Raw genomic sequence first — 21,268 nt, 5'->3', positions numbered from 1 at the left:
CAGTGCTTTCTTCCCGCTATCCTAAACCTTTAAGTCCCGGGGTCAACAGACGGACGTGCTTCGCTTGCAAGCTTTTTTCGAGCATTACGCCGCTTCATGGCAAGCTCTGGTCATTTCTTTCGCCAATCTCCCCCGTTACAAGTGTTCCCTTGTGTATTTGTTTCATGGCTTACGCGGTTGTTGACGCTGCCAGCGGTACTTTGAACGAAACGTGACTAACAATGAGCAGATTCTCGATGAGTTGCATTCGATGCTGAGCCGAACCTCGCAATCGAATGCATTTTTGTGTTAACGCTGAAGAGAATAAGGACAGCTATTTAAACGCAATGAATAGGTTTTTCAACGCATCATCCCTATAAGTAACGAGGGCATGCAATGCAACCATCATTACGAGACCTGAAAAAAAAAAAAGAAATATCTTGGATTCTTTTTTAAACTTTTTTGAAGTCAAAATAATCTCATGTTACGGGGTTAGACGAAGGTTTTGCATTGTCATAATAGCACGGACGCTAAGAATATTACTCTCTCGTGTCTGTGCGTGCGCTTTCAATAATGCTCATGTATAGACGGCGAGAATACCCGCCCCCGTTCACGTCCCTCTAGTGATATCGACCAGCCGACAATTCGTGGTCGATAGATTGCGTCTTAATTTTATGCAGCGACAAAGGAATCGTGGCACTCGTTCGAGCGATCCCAGGCATGGTTAAAATAATAAAACAGATCCGCAGAAGGTTCTCTGTTATTGTTGTCCTCGCTCATCTCCTTCCTTCCCGACCTCGCGCAGAGGGCTCGGTGAGCTCGGTATCAAGCCTTACAAGCGGACTCGGCAGCAGCGGCGACTCCACCGCCACGTCAGCGGCGGCATCTGGCGGTGGGTCAGGGCAACAAAAGGACTATGGCGGTCTCGACTTCAAGATCATCGTCGACTTCAAGACCGCGCCGCCGGTGACGGTGCAGCTAGTCGCTCCCACCATGCAGGAGAAGGCGGCCTGGACGAGCGACATTAGCCAGGTGAACAGCGCAAAAGTGGCGAGGCACGCGGCTTGCAGTGTCGTCGGCAGAGCACACTGCGTCGTCGTATTCGCTGGCGGCGGCGCTGCGCCGCCCCCGGCTGCTCCCGTTGCCGGTCGCAGTGTAAGCCTAGCAACGGCCGGGTCGGTCGCTCCCGCTCGCTCTCGTGCACACGCTGTGTGCGCGCGGCGTGCTTGGTGCGCGGGGAGCGCTGAGTGCATACTGGTCTCACGTGCACGCTGCTGCTGCTTCCAGAAAAAAGACGTGTCGACGAGTTGACGCCTTGCAGATAGCGCTGTTTATGGACAGCGTGCCGTGTACAATGAGCGCGTCAAAAGCCGATGTGCTATTGACGAATGCTGCACGCGACGAAGGGGCAACGGCTAATGGAAGCGGAAAGATTGATAGCAAAGGGACGAGTTGCGTCTCTGTTATTATCGGTGTAGAGTACGTGGCGTGCTCGTTCGTTTTAGTTCATATACAAATCTCTCCCTTTTTTTTTTCGTGGAGCATCTGCATGACAACTCCACTTCAAATAAGCAAAAAAAGAAAAGTGAGGACTACGTGCAGTTTAGCACTGCGTGCTCCATAAAGCACCTAGTTACGGCCTTCGCTAGTACTTTTTGGCAGCAACGACGCTCGAGCATGTGACAGTTGCGTATAAAAACAGATTTGTGAGAGTCACAGGCAAAAAAAGCCGAACAGTAAAATTTGACTAAAGACATAAAAAGTTAAGCAGTTTAAATTATAATCTGTATAATGCGTATAAAAACGTCGTCCACAAAAGTCTGCCGCCTAAAAATAACCTGTGTAGAAAGCAGACATATTTGGTTAGCGCCTTAGCAAAGGTGAAAATGAATTTATGATTTTAATAAAATTTTTCTTGCCCCTCACTGTTCCTCAATACAACTTTTGCTTGCTGTTACTTTCCATCCGATGCTTCCGAGTATTCATAAAGTCGAGCCCTTAGCCGTTATATTTGCTGCACCATCATATGGCGAAGGTTATGGTGGTTACGAATTTTTTCACTGAAGCTCTCCACTAGCACTACAGTGAAATGCAACATAGTCTAAGTTAGCCTTTTCAACTAAAGTACCTTGCACTGCTAAGAAGTGTTGAAAACCGGCTACATTGGGGCGCTTCAAGAGCACTTGACGAGAAATTCACTTCCACCGAGGTCAATCCGAGCGTCGGCCACCATAAGTTCTTCCTCTACCTTATCCCCGTGATATTCTGGGCCATCCACGGGACCACACTTGATGAACGTTTCTTCCATCATTGGCAAGAATCCCACGCTTAACTGCGTTCCATTCTCGATATTAAACTTTTTCTGTAGAGCGTGCTTAGCGCATTGTGTTAAAGCATTAGGAAATGAGCGCTTTAGAGGGGTAAATTACGTAATCTAGATTATCAGTCTTCCCTTGTAGAGAGTGCATCGCGCGTTGCATCAAAGCGCGCTTTGAAGGTTAGATGGTGCGGGCCAAATTATTAAACTTTCCCTGTATAGCGTGCACCGCGCATTGCATTGTTCTGCTAGGCAATGCGCACTTTACAGGTGCAAATAATGGGAGCCAGACTAATAAACCTCTCCTTTAGAGCGTGCTTCCCGCATTGCATTACAGCACTAGGCAATGCGCGCTTTACAAGTAAAGATAACGAAAGCCAAATAAACTTCTCCTTTAGAATGTCCTTCCCGCATTGCATTACAGCAGTAGGCAATGGGCGCTTTACAGGTGCAGATAATGCTAGCCAAATAAACTTATCCTTTAGAGCGTGCTTCTCACATTGCATTTCAGCACTAGGTAACGAGCACTTTACAGGCGCAGAAGATGCGGGTCAGATTAGTTACTTAACGAATGAGGAGTAAACGCAACAAAAAAATTCTGCTAACAGTCTGTGCAGAAAAAAAAAAGATCAGTGTAAATGATAAGCACCCCGTAATGCCCAGTACACTAACACACCGCTTGCTTTCTGAAAGAATATCATGACACAGACACGCACGTGAGAAAGAAGCCAACGTAATCCGCTTTATCTGCTATGGCATTATTTTTCTTGCCTGTCGTTCTTATTTTTTCTAACACACTTCTTTCGATGCTCAGAAAAATGGCAGCTGAGAATATTTTTCTTCAATTCACAGATCCTAACCACGAGTACGAAGTGCACGACGAGTGGTTGATCAAGCATACCGATGCATTTGCATTTTGACTCCTCTAATTCAACACCCGCTCAAGGAATTGCTATTCTGCACACGCACAGCAAAAAGCCGCAGCACAGCTATATTCCGCTTAATAAGGTTTCAATGTGCCTTGTTTATCTAAGATCGCGGCGAAATAAAATCTTTCGTTGAGGAAACAATACGAACTGTAAACATGGCGGTCTCCTGTTTCGATTCTATTTGAAGAATGCTTGCTGCGCGACCCATAAAAAAAGTGAGGTCAAACAGGCATAAGACGTACGTAGGCAAAAACTCAAGATTGCAAATTTCAAACATTCATAGAGGCAGGGAAGACTGCGCACGCATCTGTTTTTAAATCGCACCGACCTGTCCAGCATTTGTGCACACAGCGCCTCCTCCGTGACAGATTTAGAAGCATAAGTTCGAATGCGCTGCCTCATGAAGCAAACTTCTGAAAGATGAATTGAAAGGGAAGGGCAGGAATTGCATCTGGAATTGCAAGAATGTGTCTGGCTTCTCCAATCTCGTGGCCTCCTGTTCGGTCACAATCGAAGTCTGGCTGTTTCTTTCACAATACAGCATCAGTCGCAATGTATCGGTTGTATTTAATTATTCGCGCTATAACACGATTAGTGTAAATAGACTATTAGTTTGTTTCAATAATTATACAAATCTACTGCACACTTTTGCGTGTTGTTTGCTAGTCCACAGGGGAAGACTTTTTAACGTTAGTTAGTTTTGTGCTCAGTAGCAGCGAACTGTGAAGTTGTACAGCACAGTGAAAGCCCATTTTTGCTGAAACATCGTGTCATCTTGTTTTCTTCCCTGCAGTGCATCGACAATGTGCATTTCAACGACCTCTTCCACGGCACGATGAGCGACGCTTCGTCGGTCACGATGCCGCATTCCATCAGGTGCGCCACTGGCACAAAACAGGTGTTGGGGGATTTTCGCATGAAATTTCGCGCTGATTAGCAGAAAAAGTGCCGAAATCATGAAGACAGGGCCATTCCTGTTTGTACGATGAAAATTTCAGCTAAATTTTTCAGCTTTCTTCTCTTCTTTGATTGACAATCACGATAATAGCCAACAGAACGGAAGTTTACAGGGTGATTTTTTTTACTTTTACAGATTTTATTTTGAAAAATTTTGCAGATACGTCGGTGTGGTCTGTGCAGATTGACTGTACAGCAAGCAGCACACACATGTGTGATAGCGCTTATAATTTTTTATTATTGCGCTGCGAAATTTAAGGCCCTAAACACTGAAAGGGGAACCCAGTTTATAAATTTTCTTTATCAGTAATGTGGTTCAAAAAGCCGCCCGTCAAGATAACGCATTTAAAAGCTCGTTGAGCTGGCTTTTTCGCGCTGAAGTTTTTAAAAATGGTGTCTTCATGCGCCGAAATCACGCTAACTACTCCAACGTTATAAAACACATAAAAAGCGTCTCAATTTTCTGTATTAAAAATGCGAGCGACACCAGTGTTATACGGTCGACGAGACGAATCCAACCCAACGAGCTTCATTGGTCACTGACCATGATCAAAAAACAAATGACATTTCGGGAGCGCTACGGCTCCCTTGTTCACAACCTGACAAATTTTTAAGTTTTGTTGTTTTTACCGTGGTCAATGACCAGTGAACTTCATCAGCCATGATTCCTGACCAGACGGTATGCCGTCAAACCATCGACTACATCAAGGAGGTTATAAATGCGCATTTTTGGTTTTCGACAATGCGAACCACACTGCCGATAGAGAAATTTGAAAAACTGAGCTCACCTTCGGTGTAAACGGCCTTGAATTTTTCAATATAATCTTGCCGCCTCAAATTAAAATTTAATTTTTGTCGGTTTTTAGTTCATTAATTAGTGAGCTTCATCATGTATATAATGCCGGCCTTGCTTTTCAACCCACCTGCACAGACCGCACCGACGTATCTCTTAGTTTTTCGAACAATACCAGTCAAATAATCCTCAGCTTCTCCGCTCGCGTTGAAGACTTCATAACTTCCGTTTCTTTTTCTTCCCTTTACTGCGTCTTTAAACAAAAATTCGGGCTTGTTCTAAAATATCATATCCTTATAACAATGCTGGTCAAGCGAGCTGCCTAAAGTGCACGTGGGATACAGTAGTAAAAGACTCATAAAGAGCAGCCTAACAGGACAATACATGATTATTCGGGTGGGCAGTTTAATTAGGATGCTCTTGAACAATAGCGTAATTCACAAAAAAAAGACATAATGTGGTTCGGAATAAATGACCCCGTGGCTCGATTTTCTGGGCAAGTCATGGTGCAGTGAGACTCTATTGCGCTTGCCTGCCTTTCGCGACGCAGGAACGACCCCAGGCTGTTCAAGGACGACGTGGACATCCGATTCAGTCGTACACTCAACTCCTGCAAGCTGCCCCAGGTAAGAGCGCACACAAGCAACCTCAGTGGCATCGTATGTGTTCGTAGGCTGGTTAGTTAGAGGCGTGTAATTAGCTAGTTGGTTGGCTAGTTAATCAGTGTTGGATAGCGTGGGGGCTATTATGAGCAAAGCACAGGATTATACTGAGCCACATAATAGAGGCAACAAAACAGCGCTTGTTCCACCTCCTCTCTTCCGTTTAAAAAATGGTTTATGGACAGCCTACAGGCTTCTTACATGCTCTACTGCCTCCCTATATGTATTTCGTTTTGTCTATTCATAGTCTATAGACTGTCTATAGACAAAAGTCTACTAAAAGTATATGGCCATAAATCTATAGATTGTCTTTAGACTGTCTATAGCATTTGTATTTCCTACAGACTGTTCTCTAGGACTAGTCTACAGAAAGTCTATAGACTTTATAGACAGAAGTCTATGGACAGTCTATAGACTGTCTAAAAATTTTTTGTAAGGGTTGTCCTCATTCGGATTTGCGCTATATAGCCGTACAGTTTACAGACCAAACTCGGCGATGTTACAACACCTGAGCACTTGCGCGCAGATCCGTTACGCGAGCCCCGAGCGCCTTTTCGAGCGCCTTACGGACCTGCGCTTCCTGAGCATCGACTTCCTGAACACGTTCCTGCTCACGTACCGAGTCTTCACCGACGGTGTCAAGGTGCTGGAGGCGCTCAAGAAGGTCCACTACAACCCGGACCTACAGATCAATGCGATGGGCGCCGCGCTTCAGGACTCCACCGGGTGAGCGCGGCCTCAACCGCCGCCCCCGCACACGGGCCTCGCCTCATCTGGCCGGGAGCGTACAAGTTAATTCGGGGTGTAATTCACGTAAATTAAGCGAAATATGCAAAAAAAAAAGAGTTCCGCATTTTGCGAGCATAAAACTAGAGCAGCACAGCTGCCTGCCGGCTGGCTTAGAAGTACTTCTTTATTCTTTACTGCCCAGAACAAATAAGTGATTAGGTGACAATAACTCTTTTTAACTGTTAAAATAAATTAAACCTTTTAACTAAAGAGCTGTAACGGCTCGCTACAATGCAAGTGACACCATCTTTCCAAGAATCGCTTTATGCAGAACGCAAAAAAAAACAATCAAACGCTAGTACAAAGCATGCAAAAAAAATGTCTGCGGCATGAGGGGCTGCTCTGAATATGCCCCTATGGCGGCGCAAATTTTCTCGCTGTTGCCAAGGCGTAGCCAAGATGGTGCAACCGCAGCAGCTATCAACGCGCGCCAGAGCCCGCAGTATAGTTGTCTGCCTGCAGTACATGTTGCCTGCCAAGTACGATGTGCTGAGATCAGTGCGCGGAAAGAACCTTCAGAATGAAACTACCTTTTCAGGAATTAAGGTTACGGTATGTTTTTTTTTTCCTGACGCTCTACAACAACTAAACCTCTTAACACATACCCAGCGGTTCGAATTTTAACAAAATTAATAACGAACTATAAGAACTAATAAATATTGCTGGGTGAGGTTGGAAACCACTAAGAATACCAATGCAGTGTTAGTGTCGCGAAATTTATTAGTTTACAAGCATGTATGAAGGGAAGGATGCAGTGCAGATTTCTGTGACATAAGCGTATCCTTAAAGCAAATTTAAACTTCGACGTCGTTACTAACAATGTCTCTTCTAAGTAAATCATGTAACATTCGTGAGGAACAAAAATTGTGTCCGAAATGGCGTCCACCATCTCAAATCAGGAACACGTCCTCACTCTAGAGTTCCTGCAGTGTTCACCATACCGCGTAAGGAACACGTGTTACTTCCCAAGTACGTCCGGTGTTCACCATGTCACGCCAGGAATACCGGTCTGTGTTGCCTTTTCCGGCATGAGCTTTTAAGAGAACTTGTTGCTGGGCTAGTTGATTTTGGTTCATTCTGAATTATTTAGGGCGCCTCACCTTGTGTTCTTCTACCTCCTTGTTGTTTTTGCGCCCTGAATAATTCAGAATAAACGTGCTTTATAAGCACGTTTCACACCCGGGTAGTTCCCGTGCAAAATCAGCGAGTGCCAGAAAGGAACCGTGATCATTTGTGTCGTGTCGTTTCTTCTGAACGTGTGCTTCGCGCTCTTAACACTGTGAGGTAGAGGACCGGCTAGCACGCACTCTCTGCTGACGCCCTGTGCCCCGACCGCAGGTCCTTGGACGCAGTCGGTGTGGACGGCGGCGGAGGCGGCGGCGGCGCGGGCACCTCGGGCGGCGCCGCGGGCCAGCCCGGCGCCGCCGCAGGCTCGGCCGCCGGCACCGGGGGAGACCTGGGAATGCTGGTGGTGGAGTACGACTACTCGCGGCGCATCAGCACGGCCAGCATGCTCTCGGAAGCAGGCGACGCTCAGCAGGGCCACAGCGGCCCCGAGCACATCCAGCAGGTCGTGCAGCAGGTCACGCGAAGCCAGCAGCACTGGAGACTCAGCTACAGAAAATGTGAGCCTCTTCACCGTTGCCAGACGATGCGCGGACCAGGCATTGTGCCAGGCTCTCTGCGACGCTCTCCTCTCTCTACAGTCGAGGAGGAGCAGCTGAAAGAGCAGACGCTGAAGCGGATCCGCGAGGTCGTGTCACCCAGCCCGGAGCCCATCCTGCCGCCTCCCCCGCCCACCCCCGAGCCGGCCACGGGAGGCCTGGTTCACACGATGCCCGCCGCCGGCGCGGGAGCCACGCTGGCGCCGCCCGAAGACGTCGGCTTCTTCGGCCAGCTCATGCACCTTCACGAGACCAGCGTGGTGGCCGCTGCCACTGCGGTCGGAATGCCCGTGTAAGTCTCCTTCTCCGTCCCCTCACCCCTGGGCACTGATATCGCGGCGAAGTCGCCTAGCCGTATTCAGGGGTGTAACAGAGTACCCCGTTTTAATTCAAACATGTTCAAGCCGTATGCGAGTGCACGCGCTTTGAGCAGAGATTCAATTTCGAACTATAGTTTGCGCTCTCGCACCGTGACGTACAGAGGGCGCATGCGCGCACGTTGCGCAGGAGCCTGACGGGCGCCAACGGCGGCCCCCCGGCGAGCCAGCAGGAGCAGCCGCGGCTGGAGCCGCCCAAGGCTTCTCTCTCGTCGGACACGCTGACTGCCGACGCTAGCTGCCCATCGACACCCGGAAACCTGAGCTCGACCGCGTCCACAGCCACGCTGGTGGGCAGCGTGGGAAGCAACGAGTCCCCCAAGCCGAGTCCCAGCCGGTAAGTCACTCGCTGCGCGCGCGCCGAGCGAAGAATTTGTGTTGCTCAAATAAAACAATAAACATAATTTTATAAAACATAAATGCCGTAGGGAAGGCAAGGTAGCCACCGGCGGACAGGCAATGTGTTTTCAACAACAACAAAAGGCAAGTCACCCTCCACTTCTGTTCGCTCCGTTCAAACGAATACAGGGCGCTAGCTCCACACACCTCCTCTCTAAGTGGTATCTATCACAGAACCACGAAGTGGGAGGGAGGGCACACAACTGAAATCATGGGTTGGACGAAAGCTGCAACGTCTTTTCCAGTGCTGGCCCTCTAAATTGCCGAGATTCATGCTGTGAGCTAATTGATTATACGCATTCTCCCGGTAGCGACGAAGTGCCGTGAGCAAGGCCATCTAGCAGAAATGGCATAAGCTTTCGCGCAAATAGACTTGCGAAACTTCTGCGTTCCGTGCAGTTCAGAAGCCGACAGAAATGTGTTGTTCACTGCAATTAGCTAGGCACGCAGCACAAGACGTTTCTGCGAAGAAAAATTGGTGTTATGACGACATCAGGTACCTTGTCTAAGGTCCTCAGCGACGGCACGCCAATCTATTGGGGCACCTAGCTCAACTTTGAGTGTCCTCTGACGGATGTCAGCGCTCCTGTCGGTGCTCTTGCGAGTAACCTGCCTGGCTCGCGTGCAGGAAAAGTGCACCCGTTCGGCTTCCGACGCAAGACAGCGTGCAGAGTGCCCACGACGAGACCCCGCCCCCGACACCCCCAGCAGCTGCGACGACAGCTCCGCCGGTAGTGCAACCCGTGGTGCCGCCGACACCGCCGCCCTCTGCCGCCGCAGCGGCCGCGGCAGCGGTCACGTCAGCAGCGGTCACGGGCTCGCCGGCCCGCGCCGCGCCGCAGCCCCCGACCGAAGTCCGACCAGCGGCCCGGGGGCTGCCGCCGCCCATGACCTCGAGCCAGTCCGCGCCAAACGTCATGAACTACCTGCGTGTGCGCGGCGGTCAGTATGCTTGTTGGCGGAAAGCCACTCCGCTCATTCTTCGCACCCGCCTGTGCTGCGTGGTACGTCACGGAGCAAGGATTCACATGAGCTAATTATCTGCAGACAGCGCCACCAATTGGTTCAACCGCATGCGCTTCCTTTCTCTTTTTTGTGCCTTTTTGACTGAACAAGGCCGCCCGTTGCAAAGGGTTGCCAAAGTGATCATCATGACCACGACATCCCTACTCTTCGAAGACTGTCTGATCGTCTAGTTGGGCTCGCTCCAAAATATAGCAATCTATTGCAAGTACCTACAGCGCCCATGAGGCATTACTGTAGGGAGGATATAACTACATACAATAACACATGCAAAGAAGATATTGGGAAACATGTCAGCAAGGTAACACAACATACTAAAAGAAGACTAAATGAGTTCACAAGCAGTATGAGTGATAACATGCCATACATCGGCACAGGGCTGATAAACGCACGAAACTTGGAAGAAATACGTCAGATAATCATTTCAACAGCACTTTGAAAATCAGGTGCACAACCCACATCATTCGGAAGCTTATTCCAGTCCAGAATTGTGTTAGGGAAAAACAAATATTAAATATATTAACGCGGCATTGACAACTCTTAACCTTTTTCGTGTTGTCTAGCCTCTCCGAAATGTAAGATGGTGACATGTAATATGTATTAATGAAATATGTATTAATACCGGTACAATCATTGCAAATGCCGTGCAAGAACTTCATCCTGCAGATTTTTCTTGGGGTTGCCAAAGTCTTCCACTCAATGCAGTCGCGAAGTTCTGAGCTCTTTATATGAAAATTATAATTCCCAGTCACAAACCTTGCAGCGCGTTTCTGTACCCTTTCTAACTTGTCAATGAGTGTACCCGTGAAAGGCCCCCATGCTACACAGCACATTCTAATACGGGCCTGACATTTGTTAAATATAATGTTTAATTTATTACCTGGGGAGAGCTTTTGAATTTCCGTTGGAAAAAAATACAAAATACGCAAAGGCTTTGGCAGTTATCATGTCAACGTGGGCTGTCCAGTCTAGGGATGCTGTGAGTATAACACCAAGATATTTAACCTTATCTATAGCTTGGATAGTGTCATGGTTTAAAAGGTATGATCCAAGAATTTTATTTTTTTTTTTTGTAAATTGCACATAGAAACAGTTAGATACATGCAATGCCATGCTCCTCTTCAAGCACCAGTCACAAACTCTGTCAAGGTCAGCCTTTAATACACACAAATCACCAAGACACGTGACAGAGGAATACAAAACGCAATCGTCAGCATACAGTCTGACAGTGGATCTGAGCCGACAGGTATAGCACTGATGAATATGAGGAACACTAATGGTACGAGCACAGAACACTGTGGCACTCCAGATGAAACATTCACAGGCAAGGTTGACGCACCATTGATTACCACCTGCTGCTGGCGTGAGCTTAAATAATTTTTTAGCCAACCGAACAGGTAGTCAGGAAGACCAAGGCATGATATTTTTTTGCAGAAGAAGGCGGTACGGCACAACATCAAAGGCCTTTTTAAAATCTAGAAAAATAGCGTCTATCTGAAAACACTTGTTTATCCCGGATGCAATGTCATGAATGAACTCAGTCAGCTGCGTTGCACATGACAACCCTCATCGAAAACCGTGCTGCGCTGATGTGAAAAAAAACTGCTATCTTGAAGGCGCTTTACAAGTCCAGAATATGTGCTGCAGGGTTTCGCAGCAAACAGATGTCAAAGATATGGAGCGGTAATTGGAGACCTGGCTGCGATCACCTTTTTTGTGAACTAGTGTGACATTGGCTATTTTCCAATATTCAGGTAGTTTCGTGGTCTGTAGTGACTTTTTGAATAAAGTAACCAAAAAGGGACTAATATGTTCTACGCAGTGCTTCTTGCAATATTCTTGCTCCGTGTCTGGTGTGTATATGTAGAAGCTGAATGCTTAGCGAGTTTGCTTTAACCTTTCGGCTAGTGCACTGCACGGGCTCGGGCCGGCCCGAAAGCCCGGGCCCGGCCCGCGGGCCGGGCCGGGCCGGGACATGATCTGTTTTGCCGGGCCTGGGCCGGGCCCGGGCCTGAAGTTGCGGGCCCGGGTCGGGCTCGGGCTTAAAGCTGCGAACCCGAGTCGGGCTTGGGTCCGTACAGAAACCGCTGGTGTCCGACTATTCATTCACTTTTGCAGAGTGAAGTACACAACTGCGGCATTGGAGCAGCGACACGGATGAACTATGGGTTATAGTACGCGCTGAGAAAAAAAAAACTAAGCTTTACTTATTGACTTCTTTATTTCCTTATTTCCTCGCCGCTGTGGCTTAGTGGTCAAGGCGCTTGATTACTGAGTTGGGGAACCAGGGTTTGCTGCTAGCCTCGGCGGCCGCATTTCTGTTTCGGCGGCAAGCATGACAGCCATGTACTTTGCAGTATCATTGCTCGTTGAAGGAACCCAGGTGGTCGAAATGATCCGGAGCCCTCTACTTCGGTGTCTCTCACAGCCTGACTCCCCTTGGGTGCTTAAGCCCCCAAAACAGCTTTTATTTTATAGCTATATTTTTCTCATGTGAGAAAATTCCCAAACTAAAGCGCGTTTGGTTTTCTTTTTGATCAGCCGTCCGGAACGTCTCGTAAATGAAATAGCCGCAAAAGCTCGCGAGAGTTTGTAAATCTCATCTCATAACCACATCTATCCCTCCTCGCTTCTTCAGCCTCGTTGTCATGACAAGTGTTTTGCCCTGTAAGTTATCACGTGGTTCGCGCGTTATCTTCCGCTCCACCAGTAAGAGCAAAATTCAACCGGTCAGATCGCGTTCACTAAAAAAATGTTATCCCACTGCTTGCTAGGCAGCTTTTATGTTTATACTTCCGGGCGGCAAAATATAACTGATTAAAATCATGGGGGAATGAAAATTAGTCTATTACGCGCGTATGCAGCTCTTTTTATTTGGCTCTCGTAACTTCCGAGTTCATCACTGCGCACCTACACGAGATCACTGTCCAAAAGACGGTCCTGGCGAGCACTATTCTTAATCACTTCCTTCTGAGTTAAAAAGAACCAACTTTCTGCAAGCCAAACTGTGGTTTCAGAACCTTTGTCGGTCAGTTTCTTATCGGTCTAGTAGCAGTCTACTTGCTCAGAGTGAGCAATATACCTCAAGCTTTACTGTGAAACGAGCCGGGCAGGGCCCGGGCTGGGCTTCACTCCGGGATTCACGGGCCGGGCCGGGCCCGCTAGAGCGATAACTTAGCGGGCCTGGGCCGGGCCCGGGCTTGAGGCCCCGGGCCTGGGCCGGGCTTGGGCTTCATGTCTCGGGCCCGGGCCGGGCTTGGGCCTCAGATTGAGGCCCGTGCAGTGCTCTACTTTCGGCGTGACCATTGTTCTTATTTCTTCGGACGAGAAATAACCGGAGAGATACTCTGCTCGGAGCTGTTTCAGGAGCAAATTCGGTGCAATTGTACTGGGTACGTAACTATCCCACGCAGCGTTAAAACGGCCGCAAGCTATGCTGCCAATGCCAATGACACATTTCCAGCATAGCCTGCCGACAAGCTTTGAATTTGGGTGCGATGTCTGCGCTCCTGGCTCGCTGGAATGCTTTTGGCATTTTTGTTCATATCTCGCGAGAGCTAAGAGCTAAATATGCTAGCCATTGCTAGGTACAATTGCACACAAAGCTCGTTAAATTGAATTCAGCGCAAAAATACAGACAAGGGACAAAGAGAGACACACTGAGACAACACGAGCGCTCGTGTTGTCTCAGTGTGTCTCTCTTTGTCCCTTGTCTGTATTTTTGCGCTGAATTCAATTTAACATGCTTCACCAACTAGCCCGGCAGCTTGCTCTCCTGAACACAAAGCTCACTCACTGCTTGATATATCTGGTTGGTTTGGTTTATGGGAGTTTAACGTTCCAAAGCGACTCAGGCTATGCGAGACGCTGCTTGATACATCTGTCATTCCCACCGGATGTACTAGTGCTGGGTACGCACGTTAGAACAATCAACCGTGCCCGACAAGTCAATTCAGTTAAGGTATGTGAATGAAAGCTAAGAAGTTGTACAATCGAGAGCAAAAATTTACGGGATGCGTGTACTCGGGAACAAATTTATTGCAACAATGCCTGGCGACCAAGTCACGAAGGTTCGAGTACCTCACGCACAGTCCTGCGGCGCAGAGGAGCTAGTTTTGTGACAGATATAAGATAGATGCATCATAAGCCTACCTTTGCCATGTCCCGGCCACGTATGGATGTTAAATAGAATTCAGCGCAAAAAAACAGACAAGGGACGAAGTCAGAGACACAGAGACGTTCACGAGCGCTAACTACCAACTGTTTATTCATGCTGAAGTACAGGGGATATATAGGAAGGGAATGGATGGACGTATGGATGGCTCGTGCCGATGTCACACTGGCCGCCATGTCGGTTTGCCGGTAGCGCAGCAAAATCCTGTTCGCTCGCCTGGTCTGCCTATCGCCACCTGTCACGTGGAAGCCTGGCGAAAGCTATGTGTGGCGCACCATTGTGGTTCCCCTGACGCTATGCGCAAGCCATCGCCGCCGCTCATGCTCGCGCCGTCTTCACGTGCAGCCCAGGGCAAGCGGGGCAGCAGCGACACGGAGAGCTCGAGCGTCTCGGTGACGCCTCGCTCGAGCTTCCAGACCGAGTCGACGATTCTGTCGACGCCCCGGTCCAGCTTCCAGTACCCCGACTCCCCGCAGCACAGCAGCAAGGCGGGCGTCGTGGTCACCTCGTCACGGGCCTCTACGCGACGTTCGTCGACGGCCAGCGCGGCCGCCGCGTTCGCCGTGGCCACCGCGGGCTCCTCCAATCCGCCGGAGCCTCTCGTGGCCGCGGCCGCTGCCGCAGCGGCAGCGGGCGGCGGCGCCGTACCGCCGGGATCGCAGCCGGCCAGCAGGGCCGGCAGCCGGCTGCCTAGCGCAGTCGGCGCAGACCTCAAGATACCCGGTAAGACCCCCTCCCGTCTTCTTGAACGACGTCTGCGGCGGCGTTATCACACGGCAGCACCCGGCCATTTGGTCTCCCGGTTACCACTTTTTCATGCCATTACGTAGCTGCCGACTTGCTCACGGAAGTAAACGTAACTGCAAATAGCTTTGACCGAGCGTGATGAAGCGTTTCGCCTGCAGCTTCATTTGACACCTGGGACACAATTTGTCTCCTGGAGGCACCAGCAGGACTCAGTTCGTAACCATGCACTACTTTTCAAGAGAATTCTAACGGTTAAAGTATTCGCATTTACGTTATTCCACCATTCCTATTGATGTCCGCAAACACAAAATAATATTAAAAGAGAGTGTGGCTGCTAACACATTATTGTGCGAAAAATACTAAAATCCGCAATTTGTCGCGGAATCGCTGGAAACCAGGGACCTTAAGTGGCTGCAAAGACCTGCACTCACAGCACCTTGGGAAGCGTCACACATTTATTTATTTATTTATTTATTTATTTATTTATTTATTTATTTATTTATTTATTTGTGTTTGTTTATTTTTTTGTTTCCAAATACTGCAGGAGTACATTCAACAATCAAAGCAGGCAGGCGGTTCTATTGTTCACCTTTCTACTCCTAGAAGGTGCACTGAAGAGGAATGCGAACTCGTATTTTTACCGCTGGAACTCGATCTACACGTTGCCAGCGTTTTAAAATCTTCGAATTATTGCCCTGTGCGGCCGATTTCCCTAATGTAAATGCGATTAAACGACCCGGCTCCCGCCTTTTTTTTTTTTTTTTAATTCCCCGCAGACGGAGAGAGGAGTTGAACAACCTTTCAACCAGTCCCGTGGCGGCTTGCCGCCCTGCCATCGGCGGAGTGATACTTAGTAATCAGCGAAAGCAAAGAGTCCACGCGGATTTTTATTTCCGTGGACCTAATTTGCAGCTATGTAGTCTCTGACTAGATCTATTTATTCACGGAAACCTGAAAAACAAAATAAAAGCGAAAGCAAAGCCGCCACGCGACTGCCTGAAGGGCATTCCATGCGTTGGTCGACTCCCCACCGTCTGCGGGTAATTAAATTTAAAAAAAGGCGGGAGCCGGATGTTATTTCGGTTTAGGTTAGGGAAATCGAACGCACAGGGCAATAATTAGAAGTTTTTAAGAATGCTCGGAACGTATAGATCGAGTTCCGGGGGCAAAAAGGCGAATTCAGATTCCTCTTCAGTGCACCTTTAATGATGTTTGGACGCTTCTCTCTTTCCGTGTCCTTTCAACAAGCTGGGCCAGAAAACGCGAATGATCTGCTCTGCATGCACAGGAGCTGCCGGTGGGCCCGCCGGTGGCCCCGGACCAGCAGCCCTGCGCTCCAAAAGGGAATCCATGATCAGCACTGCAGCCACTATGCGGGTGCTCAACGTGCTACGCCACTGGGTCTCCAAACACTCCCAGGTCAGCATACGCCCTGGTGCTGACACGTACCGGGCAAAACATTCCTGTTTTCCGCCTCGTGTTTAAAGAGAGGCTGAGACGCTTCCAGAGAAGTCGACTAGATTCAAGGACTCGAATGTATGAAGCTTGTAGGTAAAGCATGACAATTTTTCTTATCTGTGCTCAGTCATAAGAAGGAGTAATAGAATTTATTTTTGTAGCAAAGGTATAATCGAAGCTAAACTAATTAAACTCGGCCCGCACAATGTGCAGAAGTAGTAGCTACTATTAATTTGAAATCTGCAAAAGAATGTCAGTTTATCCTATAAACTAAAGTAATATCTTATAGATTCGCCTCTATAAAACACATTTGCAAAGTTTCTCCATGTTCTCTACAGCAGCCGTAGATTTAGGTGCTTGGCCTCTTAGAATAGCCACCTAATGCCAAATAATAATTGCTAGTAAAGTCCCCCACAGTGAAGCAAACTGCAGCACCAATGCAAGGTAAAAACTGCCCAAAAAGAAGCGTGTGCTGACCAATACCATTGTCACAACTTTCCACAACTCTCTGCCACGTAAATGATGGTAATCTGGTGACACTTCACCTATGCACTATCTCAGTTCGGCGATACTCCTTATAAAAATGGTCTAAGGACAATCTGTAGACTTCTTATAGATTCTATTACCTTTCCTATAGACACTTCTTTTTGTCTATTCACAATCTATAGACTTTCTATGGACGAAAGCCTACTAAAAGTGCATGGCCATAAATCAATAGATTGTCTATAGGCTGTCTATAACATTTTTATTGCCTATAGACTTTTCTCTAAAATTTGTCTGTAGAGATGTAGACTTAATAGACAGAAGTCTATAGACCGCCTACAGACTGTGTCAAAAAAATTTTAAAGAGATGCAAAGCAAATGCAGTGGCCACTGCAGGATCTCTCCAAATTATATGAACCACTATGTCCAGGATGGTGCAGTATGCAGGGAGTGAGCATGATCATCACGCAGCGGAATTCAGGGTCGAATGATCATAACTGCTTGATGTGCAGTAGTGTACTAAAACCTATAGTGCATGAACACACCGAGCGTATGCAACAAACCTCCACTAACTTAAAAGGTTCCTTGCCTCCTCAATGAACTAAAAGTAACGCCAGCCTTTGAAGGATGCCGCCCACCTCCTTCCCTGCGCATTCCCTCGACGTTCGACTTCCCCCATTGGCCAAACACCGTCATGTGTTTTCGCGCGCTTTTTCTTGCTTGTTTTATCCGTTTCGGCGCAGTGACAAACAACGCGAGTGGCGTACGTAAGCACTAATGCGATAAGTACCGCGAGCGCTCCGGAGAACGCCTGCTAATTCAGCACCGTGTAGGAGGAGCCACGGTCAAAAGGGGGAAGCGAGTGGTGGTGCAGGAGGACGAGAGAGGAAATGGCGCTCCTTTTAGATTATTTAGGAATTTTACTTCCGACCCTGTGCGCTAGCAGTAGTATTAGTAGTATGCCTCTGCGTCAATTTGGTCAAGCGCCTCATACTGTCGCGCCACACCCTTGTTCCAGCGATTCATAGCAACTCAAACGTCAGCCTATTATTATTTGCATTCTTTCCGTCATCTCTAACCCCCAATATTAGACTATAGGCAGTTGCCAAGGTACACCAATATGTGCGTGTCTGCTGTTATCAAGTCCCCGCCCATGCACTGCACGGAACTGACTCTGCTGACCTGTGCCTTGTGTACTGCAGGACTTTGAGAACGACCCGAAGCTGCTCCAGTTGACGACTGAGTTTCTAGAGGAGTTGGTCCATAACACGAACCTGCTCCCTGCTGAACACAAGGCGGCCGCCCAACTCCTGCACATGATCTCCAAGCAGGATCAGGACAAGACGAAAGTAGACCTCGACATCCTCTTGGCTCCTCATATGGTGCGTGTGGTGTACCGTATATACTGCATATACAGTATACCGATGTTTTCTTTTTGTGCTAACGACAACGCAACTGCGGACGGAACCTTTAAAGAACTAGAAAAACTTCGGGCCTCGTGCCAACAAGCGCTCACCGGCCTTCTTAGTATTACATGTTTTCGCTGATAATACTTTTTTTGCATTTTTTTAATCAACATATCTAGTTACTACAGAACATATTACTATCTGTCAGGGTGTATTTCGTTATGCATATTGCATACTGAGAGGAAAAGAGCAGATAGTTACTTTAAGACACAGAAAAGCTACCTCCGTCCAGGAAGCAGTCAAGGTACTTTGGAAATCCGACACCTTTATAAATAGCATCCCAATAAGCAGCATAATACGGTCTGGGCCGTAAGGAGAACAAATAAACATGCTGGTTCCTTAATTAGATGCTAGTTTATTAAACCAGACCACAAAGTTATAATTCGCACGTTGACGCCAAGCTTCCACTGCGCACTACAGCAAGATCAGCAAAGTATAAAGAGAAACTATGAACCAACCGCGTGTGCCATGTTTTCATGCCAAAGCAGTACGTCAAGAGGTCCAACCGGCTCACCTGTCTGTGTGATGTTTGACCTTGAGGGTGACGTTGGGCAAACCATAAATAAATAAATAAATATTGCCGCTACTGGGATCGAATCCGCGGCGGCGCAAACAGAACAGCTTCTCTGGCCACTGCACGAGGGCACTGTGCTATAGCCGCAGCCGATCACGCCTCATGTAAAACCGCAACACACTCTCGCGCTGTGCACTGCACATCTTCATCAACTATTACTACTATCAAACTAATAATCATACTTTGATCTAGTAGCGGTAGTGACAGAAAGATGTGCGCTGCATGCGTTGGCGTTGACAACATTGCTGCAGAAACGCGGCACTGGAACGTATAAGCGGTGTTTACGTGACGGGATTGAGTTGAGAAGTTGAGTTGAAAACCGGTTACCGGGTTCATGTAAACACCGCAGAGTCGGGTCCGGGAGTCAAGGGAGCGAGTCCAGTCAACTCCGCTTCCGGGGGTGGGTTGACTCGCTCGACCCCCAATGACAGATGGCATGTAAACCGGGTGGAGCCGAAGAGTCGGGTTAGTGGAAGGGGAGATAATTGCGAACCTGTTCTTCGCTTGCGCCGTAGCGCCTCCGAGACAGCCGTTCATGCCGCAATCTTCGAGGCGGCCACTGCCCTTTCCCGCTGCTCCGCTCGACGCTTGGTGTCGCTGCGGTTGAACCGGTCTCGACTCGCTAAAATCGAGTTCATGCAAACACGCTGTCGTCGAGTTGGGCTGACCCTGCTCAACTCGATCTCCTGACTCAACCCGCTGCTGTTGGGTTCATGTAAACGAGGCTACAGGCCTGTGGCATACGTTGGGTAAATTGACACTGACGCTGAAAAAGTTGACGCGCATAACTGGCTCGCTGGGTCAGTGGACGCCCCAATTGCGCTTTCAGGAACGTGGAGGTGGTGTCCACCTGCGAAAAACTGCAATTTCGCTGCCCAGTAAAAAAAAACCATTGGAACCAATTGGACATTCCAGTTGGAACTAAATGGACATTCCCATTGCTTCCAATTGGATTTCCCAATTGGAACCAATTGGTTCCAGTTGTGTTTTTAGCACCCGACCAATTGGATCCAGCTGGACTAGCCAATTGGACCCATTAGGCCAGGCAGTTATTTGACCCAGAAAATATTCACAAAATATGTTACGTTCATTGAGAAAGGTAGCTAAATGTTTGAATAATATGCTCTAGGATCTTGGATGAATATTTCTACAACTTAACACATTATAATGTGCAAAAGGAAAACTGATTTATGAGGACTGCAGGGAGACACTCTGCCTAGTGCCAATCAACGTTTTTCTACAGAATTGAAATTAACATGCTTTTACGGAAATCAAAGCCAACAGACACACATGCATCACATACAAGCAACATATTCAGGCACTAGTAGCATACATTAGCTCAATATGTACATCGAGAGAACACACTTCTGCTCCAACTTATATACCCAATTTATTAGGCTCACATGCTGGGGCCGGTGGCGCTTGCCCACTGAGCGCAGATATTTAATTTAATTTCAGCTCCAGTGGTGGTGTAGGTGATGAGTACAATTTATTAGGCTAAGCTGCTGATAGCTCTTATTGTAAGTACCATATTAGTTCTACCTTTCTCGTCAAACATGCAAACATTCATTCAATAAATTGGGTGCAGGTCGGCGGACCAATTAGATGCAATGGGTAAGACCAATTGGGCTCACCAATTGGAAACCCAAATTGTCCAATTGGATTGTCTATTTGGACAATCCAATTGGAACACCATTCCAATTGGAACCAATGGGAAACTGAACTCGTCCAATTGGAACCTATTGGAACCCATTGGAAATCCAATTGTTTCCAATGGTTTTTTTTTGACTGGGTGACTATTTCGCGTTTAGCGAAGCTAAACCCCCAGCCATTTTTTTTTCTTCCTTTCTTGTCGTGCCCTTCAGGTTGTTACTTAGACTATATATGTTATGTGACCAGGATCGGTTCATTTTTCTAGGTATTATTTTGAAGGCGGTAACAGAATTTTACATACCAAAATCAACTAACTCCATCATGCTACTAAGTTCAAAGAAGTGCGCGCATTTGCTTTTTCAAGATGGCGCCTACAAAGCTGCTACCTTCACGAATCTATTCACAACGTAGGCTAAACAAATGAAGAAAGAAGTATTACCAGGCGGAATTCAAGTGAACACGTGTTGTGCTTTTCCTCATTAGCGCAGCACGACATTACCAAGTAACTGGTTGACGAATGTAAACTTCTCAGTGCCCTCTGAGTAGGTATAAATATTGTAGTTTCTCGCTAACGTTTAAAGGTAAAATGCGAGGGGTTTTTGTACAGCTCGCGCCTTGTGCGGGCGTTTGATCCCTGATAGTTGACGACAGCACTCCCTAGTCTTTTGAAAAGCCAACACCTCAACATCGGGAGCATTGCAACGCCAAAATAAACTCTAACAGAGCATGACGAGCTCTATTAGTCATCGGATAGCCCTACTAAAGGAAGTCCTGGTGCTTCCTCTTGAAGGGCCGAGAGAATGAAAAATTGAAGCCGTATGATG

The 21,268-nt window shown here is 47.8% G+C and overlaps 1 protein-coding gene across 2 annotated transcripts in view; it reads left to right on the top strand.

Moving 5' to 3' along the window:
* Positions 1-21,268, top strand: part of LOC149341642 (ras-specific guanine nucleotide-releasing factor 2-like) — a 303,695-nt gene that overhangs the window by 268,941 nt on the left and 13,486 nt on the right. For both annotated transcript variants that reach the window (XM_089543766.1, XM_089543765.1), the window contains exons 13-23: positions 785-1,011; positions 4,019-4,101; positions 5,526-5,601; positions 6,164-6,363; positions 7,765-8,051; positions 8,133-8,382; positions 8,598-8,804; positions 9,495-9,808; positions 14,409-14,786; positions 16,099-16,229; positions 17,954-18,133. In XM_089543766.1, the coding sequence (XP_089399892.1) occupies positions 785-1,011; positions 4,019-4,101; positions 5,526-5,601; positions 6,164-6,363; positions 7,765-8,051; positions 8,133-8,382; positions 8,598-8,804; positions 9,495-9,808; positions 14,409-14,786; positions 16,099-16,229; positions 17,954-18,133 (2,333 nt within the window). The remainder of the gene's footprint in view (positions 1-784; positions 1,012-4,018; positions 4,102-5,525; positions 5,602-6,163; positions 6,364-7,764; positions 8,052-8,132; positions 8,383-8,597; positions 8,805-9,494; positions 9,809-14,408; positions 14,787-16,098; positions 16,230-17,953; positions 18,134-21,268) is intronic.

Source organism: Amblyomma mixtum, chromosome 5 (genome assembly GCF_055824585.1).
Source record: "Amblyomma mixtum isolate Tamu chromosome 5, ASM5582458v1, whole genome shotgun sequence".
NCBI lineage: Eukaryota > Metazoa > Arthropoda > Arachnida > Ixodida > Ixodidae > Amblyomma > Amblyomma mixtum.
This window is presented reverse-complemented; position numbering and strand designations above follow the sequence as displayed.